This window comes from Streptopelia decaocto (genome assembly GCF_964273445.1).
Source record: "Streptopelia decaocto genome assembly, chromosome: 3".
Taxonomy (NCBI): domain Eukaryota; kingdom Metazoa; phylum Chordata; class Aves; order Columbiformes; family Columbidae; genus Streptopelia; species Streptopelia decaocto.
The window spans coordinates 12,343,382-12,370,158 of record NC_138656.1 but is presented as its reverse complement, the minus strand read 5'-3'; the positions used below and the strand labels follow the sequence as shown (position 1 = coordinate 12,370,158).

Below are 26,777 nucleotides of genomic sequence, written 5' to 3'. Positions count from 1 at the left end.
GAGTCCCACTTGGGCCATAACAGCTCAATAACTGACCCTTTAACTGACCCAACTCATGGAAAACTTAACATGGCAGAAGGCAACACCCACTGCACCCACAGCATGTGGGGAAGCAGCAAGGTAGGAATAGAGAAAGCTGCCTACAGGGAGACAAGTGCAAAGATTCCCTGTGAAAAATAGTGCTCGACACAAAACACCGATTATTTTGTCAAGCCATTACTCTGAACCAGAAATCAGAAATATTTTGGTTCTGGTCTGGCTCTGCTTGAAGGAAATCTGTTCTGTTTCAAGCTCAGCTTCAAGCCAAGATAGGGGGAGACAAGAAGATTGGAACACTCTTGAATTCAGGTTTGATCTGTTTCCTTTCATGAAGTAGCCCTGTCCCACAATGAGAGGAAGGGGTAAGATGAGCTTATGATGAAAACAGCTGTGTCAGTCAGACAAAGCAGGCCCAGACTACAAATCAGAGGCAACTTGTCCTGAACTGTGGTCTCTTCTCAGTTAAGTCAGGCTGAATCCTTGCTGGTAACCTTCCGAGAGTGAGAAATTCATTCCTCACCCTGAGTATTTGGGTATCACTGCAGCAGAAGCTACTCAGTTGTTGCCCAGATGCTTTTGGGAAGGCTAGTCCTTTACTCTCCATCACTCTCCTTCCACAGCGAAGGAGGGTGAAATCTGAATGCTGAACCATCATGGAAAAAAGACGGTAGAGGGAGAAACAAAAGGTGCACCGTCAGCCTCATAGGTAACACTGAGGGAAGCAGGACACATGTCCTCTCTCCTAGCTGACAGGACATGCCTGTGCATTCCCCATCAACCCAGAAATGACACAGGCACATCATAGAAACATAGAACAGTTTGGGTTGGAAAGGACATGCCTGTGCACTCCCTATCGACCCAGAAATGACACAAGCAAATCATAGAAACATAGAACAGTTTGGGTTGGAAAGGACCTTCAAAAGTCATCCAGTCCAATGCCCCTGCAATGAACAGGGACATCTTCAACTAGATCAGGTTGCTCAGACCCCCATCAAGCCTGGCATTGAATGTTTGCAGGAATGGGGCATCTAGCACCTCTCTGGGCAACCTGGGCCAGTATTTTACCACCCCGATTGTAAAAAATTTCTTCCTCAAACATTCTAAGCATGGAGTGTGTACTGCCTGTGAATGGGTTGTGGCCACACTGACTTCACCAGGGGTCTGGAAAAGTTCTTGCCACCAGCTTCTGCAGTCTTCAACAGCTGGCATAAAGAGAGACAAAACACAGTTTCAGGTTTAGCTGCTAGTTATTTAGGAAGCAGACATACACATGGAAGAAAAAAAAAATCACACAACTGGGTTTGTTAAAGAAAAATCCAGTGATGGGGGAGATCATATCTACTCTTACGCTGCAGTGCTCAGAGGGTTTTAGGACAGATTGCTTCTATATGGACTTTCTGGCATCAAGCTGAATACTTTCTTTCAGGGTGTGCTTCCTGTGGCAGGCCTGCTGTTCTTCTGCCTTGAACACCTCCTACCTTGGCACAAGAATCAGAAAAGGCTTCTTTTAAGCTTCCTAACACTTGCTTCTCCAAAGTTTCCAACTCTGAAAACACAGCAGATTGTTAAAACTGAAAGCTTTTATCTTAATGCACAAGTATCAACCTCACAAACTGCTTCCCCAACATGAACACCAGCTGCCCACTCCATGGCTGCTGGCAGACATCTCCCTGACAAGGCTCAGCCCCCTCCTGGCAGGCAGGGCTCACACCACCACAACAAAGGTCAGCGTAAGCTGCTGAAGTGACTGGAGAACAGCACAAAGGTGTTCGCTCAATTGCGGTGCAGCAGCCCCACCTTTGCCACTGTGGTGGAGCAGCTATTCATGACAACAAATGGGCCAGCCCCAATTGCAACCACATTCTAACTCCCCCAAGCACAGGCTCCCTAGTCACAGCACTTCCTCCTCACTGGTTCCCACCGCCTCCTTGTGAGGAACATGTCTTCACACATCAATGACCTCCAGGCCCTGGGCTTGCTCTGTGCCATTTCTCTTCACCCCAGGCTGCTAGGAGCAGAGACTCTCTTCCCCCAGCCACCCTGAGCTCTGCCAGCTTCTCCTCCACTCATGCGTGACCTCACCTCTGCAGGCACTCCTACCATGGCTGAGTGCATCGCCACTTGGAAAGCCCTTCTGCCTCACTGGTCCCTTGAGCATCCCCTGCTTGTTAAGCTTCTGTCAGCCCAGATCTGCTCTCAGCTCCTCCTGCTCTTCAGATGACTCTTCCGTTCCCATCCCTCAAGTCAATACCTGCTCTCTTTGTCTGCTGTTACACAGCTTTCCTATTAAAATCAAGCTCTCTGCCTCAGAAGTAATATTAACACACTGTAACGCCTATCTCTGAATAATAAACTCCAGGTACTGCAGTAACAAACCCCATGGAGATATCTGCAAAATACAGCAGCTCAGTAAAAAGAAGCACTCTCTCCCAGAGCTGCAAATCTCATCAGTGAGGTTCCAAGCTGCCCTTGAGGCTGCAGAGCAACTCCTCTCTCCTCTTTACTGCTGCTGCTAATCCCTGCTCCCACTTCCAGGTCATTAACTCTCTTCCCCACCCAGCTGTCTCTTCCAGTCTTTCTGGCCAGGAGGAGTAACTCTTTCTCATCCCCTCATTCAATGCTGCCTTAGTCTCTGACATAATTTATTTCTTCTCCTTAAATAGCCACACAGAAATTCTCTCCATTCATATTTTCATCATGTTCCAGAGGGAACGAACTAAATAAACCTTTAACTTCCCACTCCCTGCTCTCATGTTTTCCTCCAATCCTCCTGTCTCTTCCTGAGCAAACTGCCTCCCCAAAGCCAGGGGCTGGCCAAGCTCTGCTGGCTTTTCACCTCAGACAGCTTCACCCTAAGATGGGCATCTAAAAGAGCACTGCACTACCCCTATACTTATGGGAGAATTCAAACACTTCCTTCCCTTGTGGGGATGTGCCTACTTTTAAACATATCTGCCCTTCCAGATCAGCTCCACTAAAAGCTCATTCACTGCAGAGAACAAAGCACTATGCTTGAGGGTTTCTAACTGACTCCCACCCCCTTCATCTCCCTCCACAGAGATCGCCATAGGAGGTCCTCATCCACTGCACTTTCTCAGATTTGTCAAAGCAGAGTTGCTCTTCAACCAGCTTTACTCATTCCACCAGCCAGACAACTTGCAAGCAAAACCAGTCACAACTTTCTGGTACTGGGATAAATTAGGGCTGAGTCCTCCCCAGCTCCTTGGAGCATGGTGTGAGAGAGGAAAGTGTGTACTGGAAGAGGGCTGCTCAGATGCTGCTCTCCTCCAGCAAGCCCATCAAGCATCTATTGAGACACGAAGAAAAAAAATAATTCTCTTTGGTTCACACAACTTTCACTCTAGAAAAGGCAATCAAGTAACTGTAACTCTATGGAGGAATTTACAGGACACAAAACTCTCGCAATGGCAGCAGAGGCATCCAGGCTAGACTCGGCCCATCAACCCCACCAGGCGACACCACTCCTAGTGTTTCAAGGGTCAAAGCACCTCCTCCTTCTCACACAAGGAAGGAGTCCCTCTCCCAGCACACGTTACCTAATTCCTCATGGCCCCCCAAATATGAAAGTCAAAATACCTTTCTGTTCTTCCTGAAGACCAGGAAGATCGCATTCAAACCGGTATACATTTCTTCTCACCAACCAAAGAGCTCTCTTCCATTCTGCAGCAGAGCAGTACAGAGACAGGAAAGCACCAAGAGAGAACAAACTCCACTGCAAACTCAACAGGGAAACGGAGAAGATACCTGTGACAATGCACACTGCACAGGTGTCTCCTTTCTGCTCTGCTCTCTGTTCCTATGATCAAAGGAGACCCAGCCTTCCACCTTAAAGAAGGGCTGGATTTTGTCTGCAGTATGAGGAAGCAGCTGGGTATGTTTTGTGGGAGGGAAAATTAGATGCACCAATCCTAAGTTTCTTCTGCACCAAGAACAACCAGATACTACGTGCCATTTCAGGTCACAGAAGGAAGCTTGCAGGCTGTACTATTCTTCCTTTCTTGCTGCACCACTTGTAACCAAGAAAACAGCACCACAGCCCACTGCTCATTTGGATAGGGACATATTGGAGTGCTCTGCTTTGATGGCTATCCGTCACACTCGCATTACAAGACCCACGCTTTCCTTCCTCTTCTCAGAGCTGTGAACTCAGCAGACAAAAAATAAAAGGTAAGCTTGACTCCATGATGTCAAGGCAGGAGTTCTCTCACTTCCTCAGAGTCTGCAGACAGTTCTGCCAACCTGCTGTTTTCAGTCGTATACACAAAAAAATCGGCAGAAGCCAAGACCAGGGTGGGATATAAAATCTACAAAACTGCTACCTGCTCTGAGGCAAACAAACTCAGCTTCTGATTCCTTGATGGCCACATGGCAGGGCAACCATGAGCACGACCTGGACCATGAAACAGAGTGGCTAGTAGAAGGGGTATTTTCTGAGCCTCTGCAACACAGATCTATGCTTTGAAGGAGACTCTATAATAACCTTATTTTGACTACAACCATGCCACTGAACTACAAATTTCTTCTTAGTCTTCATTAGCCTTACATCTCCTACCTCAAATCCTCCAAATTACAAGTGCAACGTATTCCAGAGAAGACTTGAGCACACAGGCTCCTATGGACATAGAAGTGACACAGCTCATTTGCCAAATTGCAGTATTAAAAAAAAAATAAACCACACACATATGCATGCTTCCTTGGACATGCGTACAATGCTCTTCCAAGCCAAGTCTCAAAATCACAACCTCGCTGTTTGAGTGCCGGACAAACTCAAGTCTACCAGAAAAGTTCCAGTTCACCCAAATTTTTGTTAGTTCTAAGCACAGCTTATCATGTTCTGCTGAGGCCATTCTAACACATATAGCTTGGCAACATCACAATTAAGAGCAAAGGAGACTCTGCACAGCTGGGAATACAGACTGTGCTGCCTTGTGAATAATGTTGTGTTCAGCAACAAAACTGTTTAATATCAAAGGAGAACCATTTAATCTTTAGCAGTTTATTCTTGTAGGTGTCCTATCCATTGCTTCCTGATCTCACTCCCCTAGAAAAAGCCTCAGAAGAGGCACTTCGTTCCTTTTTTATTGCTTCTCACTATTCTCTCACTCTGACACAAGGTGACAACGGAGTTTATTGCACTTTGCTCTGATAGGAGCAAGGAAGCTGCTCCCATCTGTCAGGCTTCCTCCTTCTTGATAACCATGGCTCTTCTCTCTCTGCAGCCAAATTCACCATGCTCTGCAAGAAGTGCTCGCCATCAGCTTCTTGCCAAGTCTCTTTTTGCAGGGCTGTAGTGTACGAGACTCATCCTGGCCTCTTCCATAGTCATCGCTCCCTTCGAACCAACTTTTAAGACGAACTAACTTCATCTTAACTTTACTCTTTGCTGCTGTCTTCTCTGATTCCTTAAGATCTTGAAGACATAAGTTATCTGGCAGAGCAGCCTGAAGCAGCTAGAATGAAAGATGTCGTTCTTCCTCAAAGATGAGTTGCACACACGCTCTGCTGCATCCAAGGTGAAAGCCTTACCTCTTCCGAATTCTCTGTCCCACCATCCTTCCCGCTACTGCCACTGCCAGGCTTTGTGGTGCTTTTAGTAGACTTCGGAGACTCCTGAAAAGATGAAAATATATTCAGAGAAAATTTCACCTCATCCAGAATTCTGGCATCTCTGCAGAGTCCAGCTGTGCATGAACACTGACCCACCCCACCTCCACCCTTGCAGCACTCTAAGCCCTCTTCCCTGAGGAAGGCATCCAGAACGACGCCCACGACATGGGACACCCACGGTGGGGACTCAGGCCCAAGTGGGAGCGGTGCTGGCACATCCCGTTCTGGTCACCGCGGGCAGACCCCAGCCGGACACCTTCGGGTGACGGGGTCCCACGCCGACCCAGCCTGGCCCAGCCCTTCCCCCGGGCACGGCCCCGCCGCTGCCCACGGGTGCTCCAAGGCGCAGGGCACCCACAGCCCCGACAGCCACGGCCCCGCCCGCCCGCCCCGGGCGGCGGCAGAGGCGGATCCGGGCCCCGACCCCGCCCGTAGGCAGCGCCGCAGACAGAACGGGCAGCGGGGTACCGGCAGCCGCCGCCGCCGGCCGCCCCGCAACGGGGCCGAGACACGGGTGGGATCGTACCTCCCCGACCGGGGACATGGCGGGGGAGGGGCAGCCGTGCCCCACAGCCCCTGCGACTTCCCGCTGTCTCCCGAGCGCGCGGGGCGGGCCGCCGCCCCCCCACCGGGCTCACGCGGGGTAACCGGCACAGACAGCCGCCCCCCGCCCGGCGCGCGCCCCCGCCGCCCTCCTGCACCACCCGCCCCGCCCGCCCCGGGCGCGCGCCCCCGCCCCCTGCCGGCCGCAGCCCCGCGCGCGCCCCCACCCAAGGGCCGCGCCGAGTGAAGGCCGCGGTGGGGAGGGCGGCGGGAGCGAGGCGGCCGGTGCCCGGAGCGCGCCAGGCCACCCCCGCACCGCCGCCGCACCTTCTCCTTCTTCAGCTTGTAGGGCATGGTGAGCGCCAGGCCCCAGCTGCTCCGCGCCCGCCACCGCCTGCGCCCGGGCCCAGCCGCAGCGCCCTGCTCCCATTGGGCCAGCCGCGCCGGCCGGCCTAGCAACAGTCTCCGCCACCGCCGCGCGACGCTGACGTGGGGCAGAAGATTTTTCTCATTGGCGAAACTGTGCAGCGGCACGCCCTCTGGGGGCGGGGCGGCGCGCGACCGACTCTTCTGGGGGAGCATCGCCGCTTGCGCCGGTTCGTGGCGGGCCTCGGCTCGGTGCGGGCGGGTTAGAGGCGGCGGTGCCTGAGCGACCTCCACGGGGAAGCAGCTCTAGGGGTGTGGGACCAGGGGACGGTCTCCACGGGAGCCCCGGCGCAGGCAGGCGACCGGCTACGGTGGGGAGGTGCGGAGCTGCTGCTTGGGCCTCCTGGTTCTCTACCGCTTGCAAATGCCTCCCGGAGGGCGGGAGTAAAAGTAGCGGGAGTGCTGCTTCTTCTGCCGCGTACTACGCAGCTCTCTCTTGCTTTGCTTGGGGAAGAAGAGCCCCAACAGCCTGAGAGGGCCCCAGGGGCTGCACCTCAGCGCCGTGGGACAGGTGCTTGTTGGTGCTCTGAGGCACGGCTGGGGAAAGGCTGTTGATGGAAATTATGGGGTCAGGGCAAGGTGGTGACAGATGGACCCAAGGGTGGATGGAAATGTATCTGTATAAGCACTGCAAGGCCCAGTACAGCCAGAGCAGTGCCCCTGCTAATAACAGAGAAGGTTGTTCCTGGGTCATGTGTCCCTGGACGCTTCCTTGCTTATGTGGGGTAACTGACAACTCATCGGCAGATGGCTCTGCATCCTTGCAGTAGAAAGACAGCCTCAAACGGCCTGCAGATGTTCCCTTCAAGCTGATGGGAAAAGCAACCACTGGACAGCCAGCTGTCCTCAAGTTCACAGACTTGAACTGAGCAGAACCTGCTGGGAAGGTCATTAGGGCTTGTTATGCCTAGAGGGTCTAAGGCCAGTCCAGAAGCTTAAGTTGGTCCAGCATGCTTAAAATGATGGCTGCTGTCCTGTTGCAAGAGGTGCAAGAGCTTCTATTCACTTCAGCCAAGTCAGCAGCAAGGATCACTCTGACTTGAAGCATGTGAAGCTTTTGCCTACAGCCTGTGTTGTGCTGTGGGCTTGTTACTGGAAAACCTGTACTGGGTCCTCAGCCGTACACAGCCACTCTGTAAAGGGCACACTCTCAGATGTGATGTGGTGCATCAGTGGGGAGAAAAGAGGGTCACTGGGCTGTGTCAGAGGTGCTTCAGCAGGAGCACAATCTTTTATAAAGTCACCAGGTGAACAAACCTGGCATGGCAGAAGGGGAAAAATTTTCCTTGAGACTATTAGAAAACATCAGGCCAACAGCTTATTGTCATTGTGCTTATCATCACTGGCTTGAAAGCCATTGGCACTCAGGAGGTGCCCCAGAAGCAGAGCAAGGCCCTGGTTACACTTGTCCCTTTCCCATGTTGTGCACAAGTGACCCTGACCAGAGGATTGGCACAACCATTTGGGTACTTGTGAGCAGGGCAGTACACTGCTGTGAGCAGGTAAAGGCTAATTGCTTGAACAGTTTGTGGGTATCACTGTTCCCTCATAAGTTGTCACGTTGAGTTCTGGTTTGGCTTTCCTTGCAGTTCCTCTGGCAACTGATGCTGGAGGAGCCCAGCATCAGCAAGCTGCTGTTTGGTCCCTGAATTCTTCCCAGTGCCAATCAGCTGGTGTCTGGGCCTACTTTTCCCCAACCTGCCAGCAGAGAAGTTGCATCTCACTGCCTCAGCTGCTCAGCAGCTGCCTCTTTCAGCAGGAGCCCTGCATGCCCAGTGTGAGGACATGAGAGTGAGACCTGACCTCTACCAGTCTCAGTGTACAGCCTAGTCTTGGTGGTGAGGGATGTGCTTGCCCAGAGCAAGGAGTGTTGAAAGAGCAAAACTAGTTTTCCAAGCTTGCCCAAGAGCTCTGGAAGATGTTTTACCAGAAAGTCCTTTGCTGCCACCTGCGTGGCCCCTCAGCCCTGGATACCTCAGGGTCCAGCCCCTGCAGCAAACTCCAACAAGCAAGCTCTGCATCCCTGACTGGGGCTGCTGGTAGTGCTGCCCCCACACCCAGAGGGGACCCCCTTCTCCATGGCAGCAGGTGCATGACAAGGGGAAAGACTGTGATGGCTTCAGGGCATGGGGTCCTCAGCTCAAGGTCCTCACCTCAAGCTCCTCGTGTGTCACCCCTCCTCAATGAGAGTGCTCAACTGTTGCTCCCTCTCACAAGCTAGGGACCTCAGCTCTTCTGCCGCTGCTGCTCCAAGGGCTTTTCTAGGCCAGCTCAAGTCTTTGACCTTCCAGCTGGGTCTTGGCTGTAGCCATCGGTGTTTCTGGGAGTCTTGGAGGAGCTTTCTCAGAAATGACTGCCCAGCTACTGCTGCAAAGCTGCAGGAAAGAAGGAACCTTATCTGTTCCTGCCCACCACTTCCCACAGCCATCCTGGCTGCCCTCCCTGTCACCCACACCTTGGTGGGTCATTGGCAGGTGGGTGGCTGCTGCTGGCACTCACCAGGCCTTGGGATGAGCTGTGCCAGGGGTCAAACTATGATCAGGAGTGGAGAACAGCCAAAGGAGGTGTGGTGGAATGCAACCCCCCTCTTTCCCGTTCCCCCCTTTCTGTTTGGAAGGAGTGGGCGCATCTCCCTCTTTCTCTGGTACTTGAGGCTAACAGCTTCTTTTGTTTGGCCCCAGAGCACCCTGGCCAGGGCCATTAGGAGAAGGGAGTGCCGAGGCGCCACTGAGCCGCTGGGTGCCTGCGGCCAGTGTGGGGGTTGTTTTGGAGGCTTCAGGGGCACCCCACAAACAGTGGGTGCAGAGAAGCTTCTAGAATGCCTACAGGTCAGATCTGATCAGCCTATAAAAAACGGGACTCTCGTCGGTGACTTCGCCCATTGTGCGGGTCCCTCGGAGCACGAGCTTGGCCACTGCCGCCGGGAGCCACGGGCCCCCCCCGCTCCCCGGGATGGAGACTCCACTTGCCCTGCCGCCACGTGTGTAAGTAAAACTCGCGGAATTGCGAGTATATATATACTTTTCGTGCACATTTGCACATATATTTCCTGTGCACATTTGCACGGGTACTTTAAATTAATCCTCGCACAGTCGCGAGTGGCCGCTGAGAGCCCCTCGCACAACCGCGAGTGTATTTTCCTCCCGTGCTTCCACATAAGCACGTGTAGGATTCCGTGCACACTGGCACGTGTAAGTAAATTATTTCCTCGCGCAATTGCGAGTGTATTATAAATTTACCCTCGCGGAATCGCGAGTGTACACTTCCCGTACTCACTACGAGTGCGCGTATCTCTCTTTTAAAAAAAATAATCCTGCACCGTGTTTGGCAAGTGTGTGCTCCTCCGGGACCCAGGGCCGGCTCCGGCATTGTTTTGGTGCAGCCACGTGCATGCACACTGTGGACCGCCTGTTGTATTAGTTGCTGCCCCTTCAAATTATTTCCTCAACTGATATCCGAACCTGTATTTAAGTCACTTGTGGAGTGCAAGAACCCTGTTTCTCACTGGTTTAATAAAAGTTGTTGTGGACTCTCTTGTCCCTTAAATTAACCTCGGGGTGCCTCTGTGTAATATTTCGTGACAGGAGGGCAGGGGATGCTGGGGGCCAGGAGGAGTACAAAGGTCTGGGGGTACTTGGTTCCAGCTGCTTAACTACCCCCAAGCTGTGCTGTCTGCAGGCATAGTGGAGGCACCTACTGACCCCCAGACTCCTCTGATGCTGGGGAAGATGGGCTTCCAGCTGGAGCCGCTGCTGGCTCATGGTGCCTGCTAGGAGGAGTATGAGGCTGCAGTCTCCTTGCTGTGGCACACGGTGGCCATCAAGTCCCCTCTGAAAGGAAGGTGCTGGAGGAAGACCTTAGGAAGCTCCTGCCCCATCCAATGCAGGTAGGGTGAGCAGGAGACATTGGCAAGGGCCAGTGGTGGGGCCCCCTGAACATCATAAAATGCTGCAGGGCAGGTCGGAGCATTGGAGGGTCCCTGGAGCATCAGGGGCTAAGGGGAGCAGAGGTACACCCTTTGGGAAGCTTCATGGCCAGTGGTGATACTGGGACGCTTAATGCAGCAGGGGCATTAGGGAGTTCAAAGGACCAGGGAGCAGCTGGGGGAGTCCATGGGGTACGGGGGCACTGGGGGCACCAGGGGGCAATGGGCAGGGATTCAGAGGGGCTTGGAGCTATTGGCAGTGGGAGCTCCAGGAGGATGGCAGCCATGGTGGGCACTTTGTGCGGAGCTGCCAGGAGTTAGGGGAGCATGAGTGGGCAAAAACGGGCAGGGGTGCAAGGCAAAGGGAGGCCAGAGTGGGGCAGGCCATGTCAAGCCCCTGCTGCCCACAGGTCTTGCCAGAAGCACCTCATCACACTGTACCAAAGCATGGACACGAAGACAGGCTTCTACCTCCTCATAGAATCATAGAATAGTTTGTTTGGAAAGCTCATCTAGTCCAACCTCCTTGCAATGAGCAGGAACATCTTCAACCAGATCAGGTTGCTCAGAGCCCCGTCCAGCCTGGCCTTGACTATTTCCAAGGATTGAGAACCTACCACCTCTCTAGGCAACCTGTGCCAGAGTTTCACCACCCTCATTGTATTAGCTTGGTGCAAAAGTAATTGCAGTTTTGGACTGTGAATTTTAAATCATTATAACTAGGCTCAAACACATCTTTATTAATCAAAATAGGAGCCATTACAATCAACGCATTTTTGCCAATGAGAAATGTTTGTTTATTCCTGTAGCGTAAAAATACATGCTTCGAGATTCGACAAACTCTTGGAAAGCATTTTCTGCATCCTGCTGGGTGTGGAAGCATTCTCCCTGCAAGACGTTGTCAAGATGCTTGAAGAAGTGGTAGCCAGTTGGCAAGAGGTCAGGTGAATATGGTAGATGAGGCAAAACTTTGTATCCAATTCATTCAACTCTTGAAGTGCTGGTTGTGCAACATGCGGTTAGGCCTTGTCGTGGAGAAGAATTGGGCCCTTTCTGTTGACCAGTGCCGGTTGCAGGCGTTGCAGTTTTTGGTGCATCTCACTGATTTGCTGAGCATGCTTCTCAGATGTAGTGGTTTCGCCAGGATTCAGAAAGCTCTAGTGGATCAGACTGGCAGCAGAGCACCAAACAGTGACCACGACCTTTTTTGGTGCAAGAGTGGCTTTGGGAAGCGCTTGGGAGGTTTTATTGGTCCAGGCACTGAGCTGGTCATCGCTGGTTGTCGTATGAAGTCCGCTTATCGTCACCTGTCACAATCTGATTGATAAATACTTCATTGCTGTTGTGTAGAATAAGAGACGACACTTAAAAATGACAATTTTTTTTATTTTCGGTCAGCTCATGAGGCACCCACTTATTGAGCTTTTTCATCTTTCTGATTTGCTCCAAATGCTGAATGACTGTAGAATGATTGATGTTGAGTTCTTCAGCAGCTTCTCATGTAGTCGTAAGAGGATCGGCTTTGATGATCGCTCTCATTTGGTCATTGTCAACTTCCGATGGCCGGCCACTACACTCCTCATCTTCAAGGCTCTCGTCTCCTTTGTGAAACTTCTTGAACCTCCACTGCACTGTATGTTCATTAGCAGTTCCTGGGCCAAATGCGTTGTGAGCTGGCCCCCTCAGGGAGCATCCTGGCAGAGGTGCAGAGCCAGGAGCTCTGCTCCCAGAGCCAGGCAGAGCTCTGGTTCTCCCAGCTGCTCCTCACTCTGGCCTTACTGCACAGCAGCATCATCGTTCACCGGTGGGTGAGCATGGAGGCATGGGGTCTCCAGTCTGGCAGCTGGGGACAGAGCTCCTCAAGGCAGCAAGGGCTCTGCAGGCTCTAGCCATGCTCCCTGGAAGATCATTCCCCCCAGCACAGCACAGGCAATGAAGGGCCTCCTGGAAGCCTCTCTTTGCCTCCACACCTCTGCCTGCTGCATTGCACCCTTACTTACCTACCCTCCCTCCACACAGCCACCTGCCCCACAGCTCCCAGTCCAAGCCCTCCTCCTCCCAGAGGAGCCTGTAGACCCTCATCTACCCACAGCTCCCTCCTTGGCCCCTGACATCTCCCTCTCCACAGCTGCCATCTGCCCCTGCCTGCCCCAGCACGCATTGCCCCTCCCCTGCAAGAGCCTTAAAGTTGGAAAACCTTCCCCTGGACACTGAGGGCAACATGAAGGTCTCAATCTCCAGCTTCTCCAGGAGGATGACCCTGCAGGATGCCACTGGGGAGTCCCTTGGAGCCTCCTCACATGAGGGGCTTTCAGCCACGTTGGCACTGAGCCAGACCTTCTGCAGGTCCTACACTTATGCCTCTCCCAAGATGCAGGCACAGTCCTATAAGCCCTTCTTGGCAGACACCTGGAGCACTGGAATCACCCTCTATGTCCTGCCCCTGGGCTGCATCCTTTTGATGGGACGTTGCCAGGAGCAATGGAAACAACACTCAGTCAGCAATGAGTGAGGAGCACAGCAATGACTTCAGAGCATCCGTGGGAGATTTAAACATGGTGAACCAACATACACAGCAGTGGTTACAGTAAGACCTGAGGCTGGGCATGGACTGGGGAGGTGAGGGGGAGATCCTGGAGCTGCGGTCCTGCTGAGAGAATTGCCGTGAAAGCGGCTGGTCTTGAGAGAGGGGCTGACCCACCCGCATAGGCATTACCAAGAGCTACCGGAGGAAGTTTAAATGCCTTTCTAGGGAGCGCAGGTGACCAGGTCCAGCAAACTGGGCCGGCGAGCAGGTAGGGAAGCAGTTAGTGCAGCAGTTTGCGCAGGCAGTTTAAGCAGGCAGGGCAAGCTCAAGTGATTTCCCTCACTTGGTTGTTGTCACCCTTGCAGAAGGGGCTGACTATGGTTTCCACTCAGTGCAAAGGTAAGTACTCCGTGCTCAACAGGAAGGAGGCGGCAACTCAGACAGAGCTGCCATGGGAACATGCAGCCACCCAGACCTCAGGCTGTAGAGAATGCCAGAGCCTTTCACTGGTATGGAGTGGTAACACAGAAAACGGTTGTGTGAGGTGTGAGCAGGTGGATGACCTACTCAGCCTGGTAGTAGAGCTGAAAGAGGAGGTGGAAAGGCTGAGAAGTATCAGGGAGCTGGAAAAGGAAGTCGACTGGTGGAATCAAGCTCTGGCCAGCCGGGGGCAGGTAAGACCACCAGAAAGAAAGGAAGATCAAGGGATTCCTGTGTCTTCCCCTTGCCTGACTGAAGAAGGCAGGTCAAGGGAAAGGGATGAATGGAAGCAAGTCCATACCTGAGGTGGCAGGAGAAACACCCCCCTACCCATCCCACCTTCCCAGGTGCCTCTGTCCAACAGGCATGCGGCTCAGGATGTGGAATGCAGCAACTTCTGGAACAAGGGGAAATGGCAGCAAGTTCCTGCCTGGTGCAGAAGGAGGAGGGTCCCTGCTGTGACCACCCCACCCTCCAGAAGATGTCACCCTGCAGCCTCCATCAAAACAGCTTCCACCAAGAAAAAAAGGTGGGTTGTGGTTGTAGAAGACTCCCTTCTAAAGGGAACAGAAGGCCCTCCCTGAAGACAGAAGCAACACTTGCTTTCTGCCAGTCCCTGGGAACCTCTCCCCATCACCACCACTGTAATTACACAGGTGATGGAGAGCGGTCTCGGAAAGATGTCAGTCGGCTCCTTTAGCACTGTGGGGTTATCCCATCTGCTCCCAGGGACTTGAGTCTGTCTTGTTTGTCTAAATGTTCCTCAGACCAGTTCTCTCTTTCCAAGGAGAACTCTTCCTCACATCTGGTACCCTCTCTGGCCTCAGAGGCCCATGATTCCTGAAGGCAGCAAAGGCCAAAAAGTTTCGAGGCCACGGCTGGCCAGTTGCCATACCTCCAGCATGTACTGGTGCCTGGGGTTTAACCCCTTCCACGTGCGGGACTTTGCCCATGCCTTTGCTAAACTTCATGAGGCTCATTTCTCCAGCTTGGCCACTCAGCTCTGAACAACCCCCTGGTGCATCAGCTGCTCCTCCCAACTTTATCATCTGCAAACTCGTTCAGGGTGCACTCTGACCCATCATCCAGGTCATTAATGAAGAGGAGAAAGTAGTGGCCCCTAGAGCAGGTTGTCCAGAGAAGCTGTGGATGCCTGTTCTACTTACTGCAGAACAATGTTTAGATTTCTCAAAGAAGAGTGTGACTTGAAAGTGTTTGATGACAGGTTCACTGTACTATTTACTGCATGGAGGAAATACGCCAAGCCAAACACTGCTTGCCTTCTCTCCAGCAGCCTGATATCCATTCATGAAGCAAACCTTCATGTGTCTTCCCTCCCTGATAACCATTTGCTCCAGAGTCTGTATTTTAGAGCTATGGAGGCAAACTTTCAGGTGAGGCCTGATAACTGTTTGCAGAGCAAACTTTCAGGAAACAAAATTCTCAGAAATAATAATAAAAAAAAAAAATGGAGTAGAATAGCAGGAGGGATGGCTCAAGCTGGGTTCCTGCACAGAGGTCCAACCTGAACATAGAAAACCATAGACTTTTATATCCTTAAAGACCACTGATACCATGATTCAGTCCAATAGCAATATTTCAGTTTGGGGTCTTCTTACTTCTCATTGGATGTTTTTCACTGATCTCATATGTGTCTTTGTTTTGCTTAGCTGTAGACATTGTTTATGGTCCACAGCCTTGCAGGTGCTGTTTTATCTGAATAAATCCTTCTCAGTGAAGTGCAAAACAGGCCCATTTCACAGATGTCTGTAATGTCTCCGCATTAGCCTTGAAATCATTATTTTTTCCCCAGTCATTTCCGTTCTTCCCAGCAAAGTGCAAACTAGACCTTATTTTGCAAGTGTTCAGTGTAGTTTGTAGTTGCTTTTGGTAAATATGAGCAGAACATTACAGCTCGAGATTTCTGCAAATCCAGCTTACTAAGTAACATGAAGTAGAGAGTATATTAAAAATCATACAACCTTATACTTCTAAATGATTCATTATATTTAGTGTGCATTTACTTAAGATAAATGACTAATATTAAACTGGGCTCACCCACTGACCTGTGAGTAATAAAACCATTGCCATACAGCCCACTTATTTAGCAGAGAGAGTTCAAAGTGGGCTCACCCAGGCTGTCATATTTATAGAATAAAGTGGTTGACTCGTAGTCTAATTGCATACAGTAGGAAAAGTATGCACAAGACTCCCTGCACCCACAACTTACCAGTGTTCAGTGTGTTGTTCTGCTTCCTTGTGGGTTTCCTAAAAGGAGTTCTTGGCCTTGCTATGGCTCGGGCCTTTACCTCCTCTGGAGCCTGGACCAAACTGCTGCTGGTTTGGTGGGGGGAGTCAATCAAGTGCATCCGCCACAATGCCCCATCATTGGAAGTGTTTGAAGTCAGTTTGGACAAGGCTTAGAGCAACCAGATTGAGTGAAACATGTCCCTGCCCATGGCAGAGAGGTTGGACTTTGGTTGTTGCCAACCTAAACCACTGTATAGACTCTGCAGTGCCTGGAAATGAAGTTACCAGATCTGCAGGATCTAGAAGAGGTTCACAGAAAACTGAGGTGAACAAAAAGGGGTTTGAATGACATTCCTGGACCTCATGACCATCTTACTGACCATTGCCACTGGCATGCAAGATAATCAGCATGGAGAAAACTGTGGAGAGATGTATTTTGGACACCTTCAGACACACTGGTGAAGAAGTGCCCAGGCAGGCAGTTGAGTAGAAATGCTTCCCAGTTGCTTTACTACTTAAATGAGAACTCTGTAATCTAAAAAGCACTACTCGTTTCAATACAGGGCTTTCAGAAACTGGTTTAGCTATAGCCAAGGATGGATCAGGAGACTGGTGGAAACACTCTAGCTTTGCTGGAGAGGCTTGGCTCAGCCACTGCATAGCAGACTGGAACACCACCACAGACTGAAACTCTGTCCAGCTCTGCTGGCTTCAGTCAGCTCTGTGTCTACTGTTGACTAGGAAAACTAGCAGGTTGCAGGCAGGGGGTTGTACTGACTTGGGATCATCAGGAAGCAAGACTTCTCTGACTTGTTAGGAGCACTGGACGATGAACCTTTCCAAAGTTGGCTCTGCCCTTAGTAACCCGGATTTTCCTGCCTTCATTAAGTCAGCATGTAAGGATGGCTCCACAGTCCTCTCCATCTGAACTCTTGAAAATTTCCTCTACATGGTCCAATTTAGGGACAGCTGGGTAGGCAGAATCATAGAACAGTTTGGATTGGAATGGACCTTCAAAGCTCATCTAGTCCAACCCCCTGCAATGAGCAGGGACATCTTCAACCAGATCAGGTTGCTCAGAGCCCCGTCCAGCCTGGCTTTGAATGCATCCAGGGATGGGGCATCGGCCACCTCTCTGGGCAACCTGTGCCTGTGTTTCACCACCCTCAGTGTAAAATATTTCTTCCTCATGTCTAGCTTGAATCTCCCCTCTTTTAGTTTAAAATCATTACCCCTTGTCCTATCACAACAACGAAGAACGAAGAATACCGTGGTGCTATGCTGAAAAGGCAGCAGCTGGAGGAGCACTCAACTCACTGGAAGGCCCTATGCTGCCCATCAAGTACAAACATGTGCCACTAACTTGAGCTATAGAATTTGTGGCATGAATGGTGGCTAGGGAAAGCTTGTAGCATTAGGTTTCTCTCTTTGTCTTGTCAGAGAAGAGTAATTTGCGGAACAGAAAGCTTGGGTAGCTGTCATCCTCGCAGGCCTCTCTACATTTCCAGAGGTACTGCTGCCTTCCTCAGCAGGGTGTAGTCTCCATCTGCTCTGCCCTGAGTCACCTTTCCTTGGCTTTTGCGCCCCTTTCAAGCACCTCCTCAAAGGAGGTAGCTCTGCTCTTTTCTGATTTCTCTGCTGCTTTGAATATCCTTGTGGTCTCCAGAGATTACTCTCCTAGTGGTTTCCTAACCATTACTTTCTTCTAGCCTTTGGGGGTTCTGTCAGTTTCTACTGCTCTGGATTTTGTCCTTTGGGGAGACTTGGTTGAGCTCATCCACAGCCAAACACAGCTCTTATCCTTTTTCTTTATAATGTTACTTAGGGTGTGTGCCCACTTGCTGTCTTTCAATTTCCACCACTCTTCCTCATCTCCAGGCCAGGCAGGTGAGTTCAGGTGAAGCTGCCTCTGGAGGATCCAGAGCAGGGAGGAGATTGCCATCGGTGCACTTCAGCAGGCTGTGTCCTTGCCCCATGGCCTGTCTCCAGACCTCTGCCAGATCATTCCAGACATACAGAAACCCTATGGAACATGTCCTTGCCCACAGGGACAGTTTCTACTATTGCTCTACCATAATCTTTGCTCATGCCTTGAGCTAAGAAATCTCAGATTCTTTCCCTGACTAGATTTTCCTGTTCTTCCTGTACATGCTCTCTTTGTAGAACCACATGGAGTTACTGGGTGCTAAGAAATCATGTGTGTGGCAGCACATTCCCTAAGCTGTTTTGCATTGTTCAGAGGAAGTGTTTGGTGTGTGCAGATGGTAGAATTTCACTTTGGTTTGCCTGTAACAGCAGCAGAAATACAGTTTGTAGTGGACCCTTGTCTCTGTAACAAACTTCCATCAATTCCACTAGAATTCAACCATGGCATTTGGGGTTAATTTGGAATTCAGAGTGGATGCCGCGCATTTATTTCTATGAGTGGGCGTATTTCTGAAGCAGCACTCATCTTTTTCAATAGGTAAGAAGGGCAAATGGGATCTTCATATTCTTCATATTCTATAAATTATGTACTACCAGCCTACAGGATGTTACACCAAAAAAAAAAATCATGTGGTGATTTATGAATCTTAAAAAAGTCATGTGATGAGAGTGACCAAACAAGCACCTGTTTATATTTGTGCATGGTTAAGGAAGAAAAGCCTTTAGAAATGCTGAGAATAGCTTAAGGTTGCCACAAGAAAATACTTGCTTGTCTTCTTCCTAGCACAGAAAAAAAGCCAACCAGTATTAAGGCCCACGCCACAAAGACAGACTTTCAAGTAATTTTCCTTAATCGTCCCTCTCAGTAATAAACTTCACCTGGAAGCATCTCAGAGGACTTACGACACCTGAGTCCCATGTGTCAAAGTGTGGTAGCAGCTGGCAATTGCCTCTTCACAGGACTGTACTGTCACTCCCAAGGAGCCCCATGCAGCCTTTGCAGAGCCTGCTTTTGGAGGGACCACCACTGATGACATGTTGTCACCGGGCAAAGCTCCTAACACGTGGGTAACAACACCCAATTGCAGCATTGAGTTGTACCAATGAGATGTAGGAAATGAAACAAAATCAGAGGAACAGGAACACTCTCTTGCTCAAAACAGGCAAGAGAACAAACAGTTTTTCCAAAAGCCTGGCTGAAAATTTTAGCAATTATGATCTGCTTGAGAGAAAAATCGCTAAATCGTCACAAATGCTAGGAGAAGCTTCCGGAGACATGACAAAGCACATATCAGCACATTACACAGTACTTTCTGCTAGCTATCTGTAACTGCTGAGAGTTGAGGCTTGCATTTTAACAATTGCTTCCCCCTTTTTGGTCCACTGCCTTTGTCTTTGCTGCTGGGATTAATTAATTAATGTATTTCTCTTTAATCTCCATGTTCCGTCAGGTACAGGATTAGTCAGGAGTAAATCAGAAGAAATGGATGCAAGACAGCTGAGATTACTTGTCCGAAGAGCCATTTTCCTGTAATTGCTTCACTTTTTCACTTTACAGGAACACAGAAGGTGCCCAAATACATCAACCCAGCAGCAGCAGTGGGAGGCAGAACACCTGAGCGTGGCTGCTTTCTGCAGTGCATTGCTGTCCTGCTCCCCAATGGTATGGACAGCACAGCCACCAGCTATTGCTAGGGAAGCTCTGTAGCAAGGTAGCCTTGCCTCTGTGCATCTGTAGAGATCAGCAGATGAGGACATGGTTTCCAGAGTGGTATTCTAACCTCTCCATAGGGCTACAGAGCAAATGGAAGGGGGGACAATGAATTCCATAACTTTGCTTCAGAAAAAGTTCTGGAAGACAAAATAGAGGCAATGATCTCTGACTGTTCAGGGACCAAGGCTATGATTATCTGTGTCATCTCAGTGGTTCATTCCTGCCTGTCCTTGCTACTGAATCTAACAGTCAGGGCTGCTCCTAGTTTTGCCTCTCTCTGCATCCATATTGTTAGCAAACAGGACACATCACCACGGACGTAGTTATATGCGGTGCTTTTATTTCAGCGCTGGGAAACCAGGGGTTCGCACCCAAAGCTGGCTTCGACCACTGATTCGAACTCCACTACATTTATACAATTTGGTTACATACATATTCATTAGGGTTACAATGTATGTATTGCATATTCATCAGATTACATCATTATTTCACAATATCAGTTGCAACCCCTTGGAACTACTCTAAGCATGCGCAGTGTCCTCTGGTGGTCGTTCAGGGGGTCTTCAGGATGAAGTAAGAAGTCTTCACTCGTGAACTTTTCACCTTTTGTCACTGCACATGCGCACTATTCCTATACTCATTATAAAATCATGTAAAATGCTCAGGTTTCTTAGATGCGCATCCTCAGCACATTCTATCCGTTCAAGATAAGATAAGGACTTACTGAGAACTAACAGAACTAATTTTCAGTTCTCTACTCTCAAACTAAGAGATAAAAACTTGTATACCACCTGTGAAATTTCAAGATAAGGTGAGAATCTTGGATACAGTTTACAAAAGCAAAATACAGCTAACTATATCAGCCATTTCTCCATGCTCAAATGCTATTGCCTCTAGCACCGGGCAGGGTCTCACAGTGCACAGGCAGACCAGGTGGTTTCTTTAATTCACAGCTGCCATGTTTCCCCATGTTCCACCAGCTCTTCAGCAGCAGCAGTTTCATGACGCCAGGCTCATCTCCCCTTGTGAGCAACAGCTCCACAAGCCACGTGTCCATCCCAAGTACCGGGGTGCCAGCAGCTCCAGCCACCCGCAGGTTTCCAGGATGACAGCGGCGGTGTCTCCCGGGTCCCTGCCCTGTGACACGCACTAACAGGGCATCTCAAGGCCTCACCTCCAGCTGCCAACAAAATGGCAGCCGGCGCTTTTACCCACAGTAAAAATGGCGCCGCGGTCCCTCTGAAGTACTGGCAAGCAGTATCTTCCTCGCGAGACCGCTCCGGAGGCGGGGATTGGCGGGGGCGCAGGTGAGGCGGGGCAGGGCGTGGTGCGGCGCGAGCGCGGCGTAGGGCGAGCGGTGGCAGCGAGCAGCGCTGCTCCTGCCGTCTCCGCCGCCCCGGCCGCCGCCGCTTCGGCATGAGGAAGCGCAACGAGTCGGTCACGGTGGAGCATGAGCGCGCCGCTGCCGCGCCCGTGCCCCTCGACAAGGGCTGCAGCCTAAGGCACAGCCTGCGCCTGCCCGCTGCCGACACGGGCATGAAGCGACCGCTGGGCAGGTGAGCGCGGCCGCGGTGGCGTCCCCGCGCCGGGCTTTGTTGTCTCCCGCGCCCCCGGTTCCTGCTGAGCCCGCCGCACCGCGCTGGAGGGACCCTCGTCCTCGGCAACCCCGCTGTCCGGCGGGCCTGCGGCCGCAGCGCCTCTTGGTCCTCCCCACCGGGGACCACCGGTGGCCTGGCGGGGAGCGGAGCCTCGGGCATCTCCTCAGCCTGGTGGCGGGGATGGCGGGGCAGGTCGGGAGGATGATGGAAGAGGCGGTCGTGGCGGGGCTGTGTTATGCAAGGAGAGGGAAAAGGGTATTTCCGCCTCTCCACAGCACCACGGCAGCCCGCGACCGAAGAGCCCTGGGGGCAGAAAAGTACGTGGGAATTCGGGATGTTTCGCACGTTGGTTACACTGCTCGGGCCCTTGTGTGCCGGGTGAGCAGATGCTGTCCCCTCGTCGGAGTTCTCGGTACAACTAACTAATTAGAGAGGATGGGCTGGTAGCGGGTCCTGCAGACGCAGATTTGCGTAACAAAGGCTAGAAGTATTGTGTTTTCATACCTGAGGGTTGCTTCGTCCAGCCCCCTTCATGTAGGCAGGCATTCACTCCCCAAAAAGTGGCTAGCACAAAATCTTATCCATCAGAGAGTGTGGAGGAGCAGGGGCCTGCAGGTAGGCCAATAAATGATTTGGATTTAGGTGTTGATGGGAGAAACTTATATGTGTGGCTCTGTTGAAAAGAGTTTAGCTGTGACTTTTTACTAACTGTGTTAACGTGTTAAACATTTTGTGTATATTTATGCTGTGTTCCTCTATAAAAAGATATAAGCATCTTCCATTGTTGCAGATTTTAAGCTGAAACCTTCACGCAAGATTTCAGGGGATGGAGTACGCAGTGAAGACTGACTCACAGTTGCAGAGGTTTGGGAAGGAAAAGGCGCAACCTTTTAGCTTAATCTACACCAGCATAGTGCTTTTCTTTGAGTGTGTTTTGTAAGTGTGAAGAATATTTAATGATCAAAAGAGCTGTGTGGTTTGGGTAGTTGAAGCCAAATTGCTGTGCTTTGGGAATACAGCAGGTTGTTAAAAAAAAGAGAGTGCTTATTGGTGGATTTCTAAAAAATGAGCCAATGTGGCTGTTTCCCTGGTAAAATTTCTCTGTTCTCATAGACAAAATTAACGTTTAAAAATAACTTTTTCCTGTTCATGGCATGGGTTTTTGTAATGTTCAAAGACAGAGGCTTTAAAATATTATTTCTTTTTTTGGGTAGTAGCTATTCAACTTTATGCCCTGGAGGTAAACCTTTGGATGTTTTCAGTGATCTCTGTTATGACAAACTTTTGGTTATTGAAGATGGCGCAGGGTTGATCCCTCCAGTGACTGTGCAATAGATCAGAGTCTTGTCAGTGCTTTGCTTTTGTAATATTTAAAAATTCAGCATATTTATTCCATTTGTCCAAGAGGATAACTTCTAAGGTAATCAGATGATGGCTTATTAACTTCTTCAACATTGTGAATGACATTCAAGTGCTTTTTACTGAAGGAGAAATACTTCAGTGATGAGCACTGAGCAAGTCTAAAGGCCACATATTGCAGGATATTGTGGAAACCAGACATAGCACAGCTATTAGATACACTGTGTTGTAAAAGCCAAGCTAAAAGCAGGGAAAACATCCAGTCTGTGGAAAGTTTTCTTGTATTTATTTCTCCATTTGTGCATTTAAAAATGGTCAGCAGGGAAATTTTTATCACTTTTCTCCGCGTTGACCCTTCAAAGCCTGTTTCAGAAATCCCTGAAGTGTCCTATATGTATTTTGGGGCCTTTCTTTCTTTCTTTCTTAGGTACTGTATTCCATAAAACAGTGTTTCTGAAACTCTTGACATTGTAGGAAAGCTTTGTTTGGAATTCGCTTTCCTTTTTCCACATTTCAAGAAACTATTTTTATTAAAAAAAAGGTCCTGTAGATCCTCTTGTGCAGTCTGTATTTTTAACTGAGTAAAAGTGCAAACTGCAACAATCGCTCACTTCTGTACTTGTGTTGATTTTTCTTTTCTGCTGTTGTGGGTTGAGTTGTCTGTCTTTCATACTGATGTTCAGTGGACCTCCTTTGACTTCCTTACTTTGTGAGCCTTCAGGCAAGATGTCTGGGTCTGCAAGTACCATCCAGTTATGTTGTTCTACAGGGTAACAAATATACTGCTGAAGTGTGAACCTGAGCATGCAGGAATGGGAGGTCTGGGCAGAAGAAAGTATGATGCCCAGAGATAAGGTTGCCATCCAGAACAAACACCCTGAGTCAGGTCATACAGCTCCCTAGACCAGTACCTCACCTACAGCAGTGGACAACAGTGGGTGTTTAAAGATGAACATGAAAAGGGTACATACACAGTGGACCTCCCTTGGGATTACCCTGACTGTGGCCAGTTATTTGGCTAACAAGTTGCTGAGTGATGATCTATATCCTCATCTCTTAATATGCGAAGTCATGCTGTTATTGCAGCATTCCTTATACCACTGGCTATAAAATTAGCATTTGATTGTGATGGTGTTTTCAGTGTTGTACATCAGTTTTACTCCTCAGCTTGGAGAAGCTGTAAGGAGATGAAAACTGCTGCAAGGAAGGTTGCTGGGATGCTGGAGGTGGTGTAATACCTGGAACTGGGGACTTGTACCACAGCAGACTGTTCTTAGCAGCATGCTCATTGTTGAAATAGTTAAAATCAGCACTTCTGGTGGCTGTGAATTCTGCATTCAGGGGAAGTGGGGTTGTCTGTATTTCCTACTGCCATTATTTAGTCTCCCTGCAGACTTGGGAAAACAGCACGTATGTTTGGCTTCAGTATGTATGTCTCCATCTCTTCTTTGTAAATGATACAAACTGCTGGTTAGAAAAGCAAATCCACCCCACAGTTGTCTGAAGTGGCTGCAACTTATTCTTGCAACAGTATTTTTTAATTTTTTAATTTTCACTAGCACTGTATTTGTCCCTCTGGTTTGATTCAGTCATATCATCACACTGTGCTCGTTCATCCAGGAGCTGAAATTCATACTGAAGTTTCAGCTGTGCATTTGAACTACTCTGTTACAGAAAGAGTGTGTGCATGTATGTATAACAGAGATGAATATCTGATAAATAAGATTTAAGTGGCTTTGTCTAGTGCATGCTGTATTCAATATGGCTTTTCTTAAGTGGTTTACAAATAGAAAGGAACAAATACAGGTATTTCCATTTTTGTTCCATCGGTAGTGGTAAAATACAGTATGGTGGTTATCTAAGAACTTTACCAGTAGATACTTTAAAAGTCTGTGAATACCTTGTTTTTTAAAGGAATGGAGATGCTTTGTCAGAAGCCATTACATGCAGTGATGCAGCACTAAAGAGGCAGTATGCAGTGCTGGGTTTTCCCAGTATGTGTGTTTTGCATGAATGGCCATTCCTCTAATATTTGTGTTATGATGCATTTTCCAGGTGACAGCATTTAAGTGCTGGGTGGTTTTTAAGGGAGCATTGTGTTTTGGGTAGTTGCTCTGACTATTTTTTTGTGGTCAGTGGCTCTGGTGTTCTGAGGAAATGCATTTGAGCAGCCTTAGATTTAGAAAACCTTTATGTGGGAGCACAGAGAATAAAGAAAATCAAGTGGTATTAATACTGGCATTGATATAAAAGCGAATTTTCCTGTCTCATTTCTGCTGAACCCTGATCCTGGTGGCAGTCACATGTATATTGCCCTTCCTGTCTGTGACCTAGTCCTTAATCTGTGCATCATTAATCCCAATCAATAGTCAGACTGTATACCTGAAGTGTTAATTTTGCCATTCCTTATTCTCCTACAAACATCAGTTTGCTGCAAGTGTTAAAACCTTTTTCTTTCTCTCTCCATGCTGTGAAGCAGTAAAGAGCTCCAGGTCCCATGTGTGTAAGCTAGGTACCTCAACGCTTTAGTCCTCCTGTGTCCACCAAGGAGAAGCCTGCTGTTCCTTCAGGCTGTCTCTTCAGTTCTCTCAGCTATCTTTGCTCCTAGTGACCCCCTCTTCATGGTATAGGTCCCTATGAGGTGCATTTTTGGCACACTTCTGGTTGTCCAGCTTGTGTATCCCACAAGCTACGTCTTTTTTGTCTCAATACATTATGGTTTGATGTAATTTCATTTACGCTGTAATTGCCCATGTTTGCATTCCTGTTAGCTCTGTGCAGCTTTCTCACTTGTAAACTTCTCTGGAAAGGCAGAAGGTTGCTTTCATAGTACCCTTTCCTGGTAGTTCTGTGAAAATACAGTGAGCATTGAGGATGAGGGGCTGCAGCAGTCTGCTGCTGTCTTTCCATCTGATGCAGCTGAATTTTACTGCAATGGTGAGTGTGCCAGGTGTGTTGAACGTGATGTGTGGTGACCCTTGGTGCCATCCTGCCCCAGCTGCTGAAGTGCTCCATGCTTTCCTGTGTCTCTTTGGATACAAGCAGCAGTATCTTTCCTCTGACGGAAAACTTGGCCATGTCTTCCCTGCCCCCTCCCTTGCCTTGTATCTCAAGGCCTAGCTTTTTTTTTTCTGATGCTACTTTGGAAGCATTTGCACAGTCTTTTATGATTATTTCATTCTGGTAATTGTGGCAGAGATGACAAATTTTTGGATTGTTCTGCAAGTTTTCATCAATATTGTAAGATTTTTTTTTTCTTTTCCCAAGTGAGTTTTGTGCAATTGTCTCTCTTAATTGCTGTCTTCAGGTTAAATCATTTGTTAGTACTCTTCAAGGAGGAAATGTGCTGTTTGTATAGACATTTCATCAGTCACCCATCTTTTTCACCAATTCCACCTTCCTACTGGGTAGCTGCCGCTATTTCAGTTGTTCTTGATAGTTGTTCTTGAACAAAGTTCGCAAAGGAACTGTGGAATGGTTTCCAGTCACTTGTATGTGCTTTCTTCCATAGTGAGTGAAGGTTGAATCACAGTTCCTCTTTCGTGTAAAATGTGTAAAAGCACCTTGCTCAGTGTGTGGATTTTTTTGTTGTGTGGGTTGCTGGGGGTTTTTTTGGTCATGTTTTTGGGGTTTTTGTTACAATTCTCTTGAAGAGGATGCACAGTATTATTTTTCTCAGATCTGTCAAAAATGGGATTGTGTAATTACTCCAGGCCTGTCTTACTCTCCCTCTCTCTCTCTCTTTTTTTTTTTTTTTTTTTTTTGCTAATGAAAAGAAACTCTGTGGCTGTGTCTAAATTCTGTTTTGTCTCAGGCATTGTTATCCGTTTTGGCAGTTTTTGGCTGAGTGCCCTGACTGGCTACCAAGTCACCCAGTTGGGGGCATTAGGTGTTCAGTCTCTGTATCATCTTCCCAATCTGTTCAGCCTTTGCAGCCATTATAATTCTCCTTCCTTGTGCTCATCTTGTCCTTCTTCTTTCTTGAAGATGTGTAATTCATTCAGCAAAAATAACAGGACTCCCTGCAATGTGGGAAGTTATTACTTTTATTAGTGTTGTTTTTTTTTTTTAATATGGGACTTTTTTTCAAGGACTTAATGATTTGTGAGGCCATCATGTTGATGTTTAGCTGACAGTTCTGTGCCTCAGTGCATTACTGTTAAAGCCTTTTTTCTTTCACCATGTTCATCACTGACTTTGTTTTTTATGTTAAACAGGCGTGGTTTACTCTCTCGAGCATCTCTTGAGACTCCTAGCATCCTCTTGCATGCTTGTATGACCTAAAATTTATTTCCTTGGATCTACTTTTCCCCTGAGCTTCTCTTAATTATCTGTGATGCACAGCATTTTTCTGCTGCATCG

The 26,777-nt window shown here is 49.1% G+C and overlaps 2 protein-coding genes across 6 annotated transcripts in view; one reads left to right on the top strand and one right to left on the bottom strand.

Moving 5' to 3' along the window:
* The window catches only part of PPP2R5D (protein phosphatase 2 regulatory subunit B'delta), a 32,999-nt gene extending 26,333 nt beyond the window's left edge, over positions 1–6,666 (bottom strand). For 2 of the 4 annotated variants that reach the window (XM_082048564.1, XM_082048566.1), the window contains exons 1-2: positions 6,538–6,666; positions 5,587–5,670 (exon numbers count right to left, since the gene is read on the bottom strand). In XM_082048564.1, the coding sequence (XP_081904690.1) occupies positions 5,587–5,670; positions 6,538–6,564 (111 nt within the window). In that variant the 5' untranslated portion in view covers positions 6,565–6,666. Of the gene's footprint in view, positions 1–5,556; positions 5,671–6,193; positions 6,315–6,537 lie in introns of those variants that run through there. The other 2 variants (XM_082048567.1, XM_082048565.1) reach the window with 2 other exon arrangements.
* Positions 6,667–20,751: 14,085 nt separating this feature from the next.
* ABHD12 (abhydrolase domain containing 12, lysophospholipase) overlaps positions 20,752–26,777 on the top strand; it is a 47,268-nt gene continuing 41,242 nt past the window's right edge. The window contains exons 1-2 of one of the 2 annotated variants that reach the window (XM_082047260.1): positions 20,897–21,014; positions 21,847–21,992. In XM_082047260.1, coding sequence (XP_081903386.1) covers positions 21,883–21,992 — 110 coding nt within the window. In that variant the 5' untranslated portion in view covers positions 20,897–21,014; positions 21,847–21,882. Of the gene's footprint in view, positions 21,015–21,846; positions 21,993–26,777 lie in introns of both variants that reach the window. The other variant, XM_082047259.1, reaches the window with a different exon arrangement.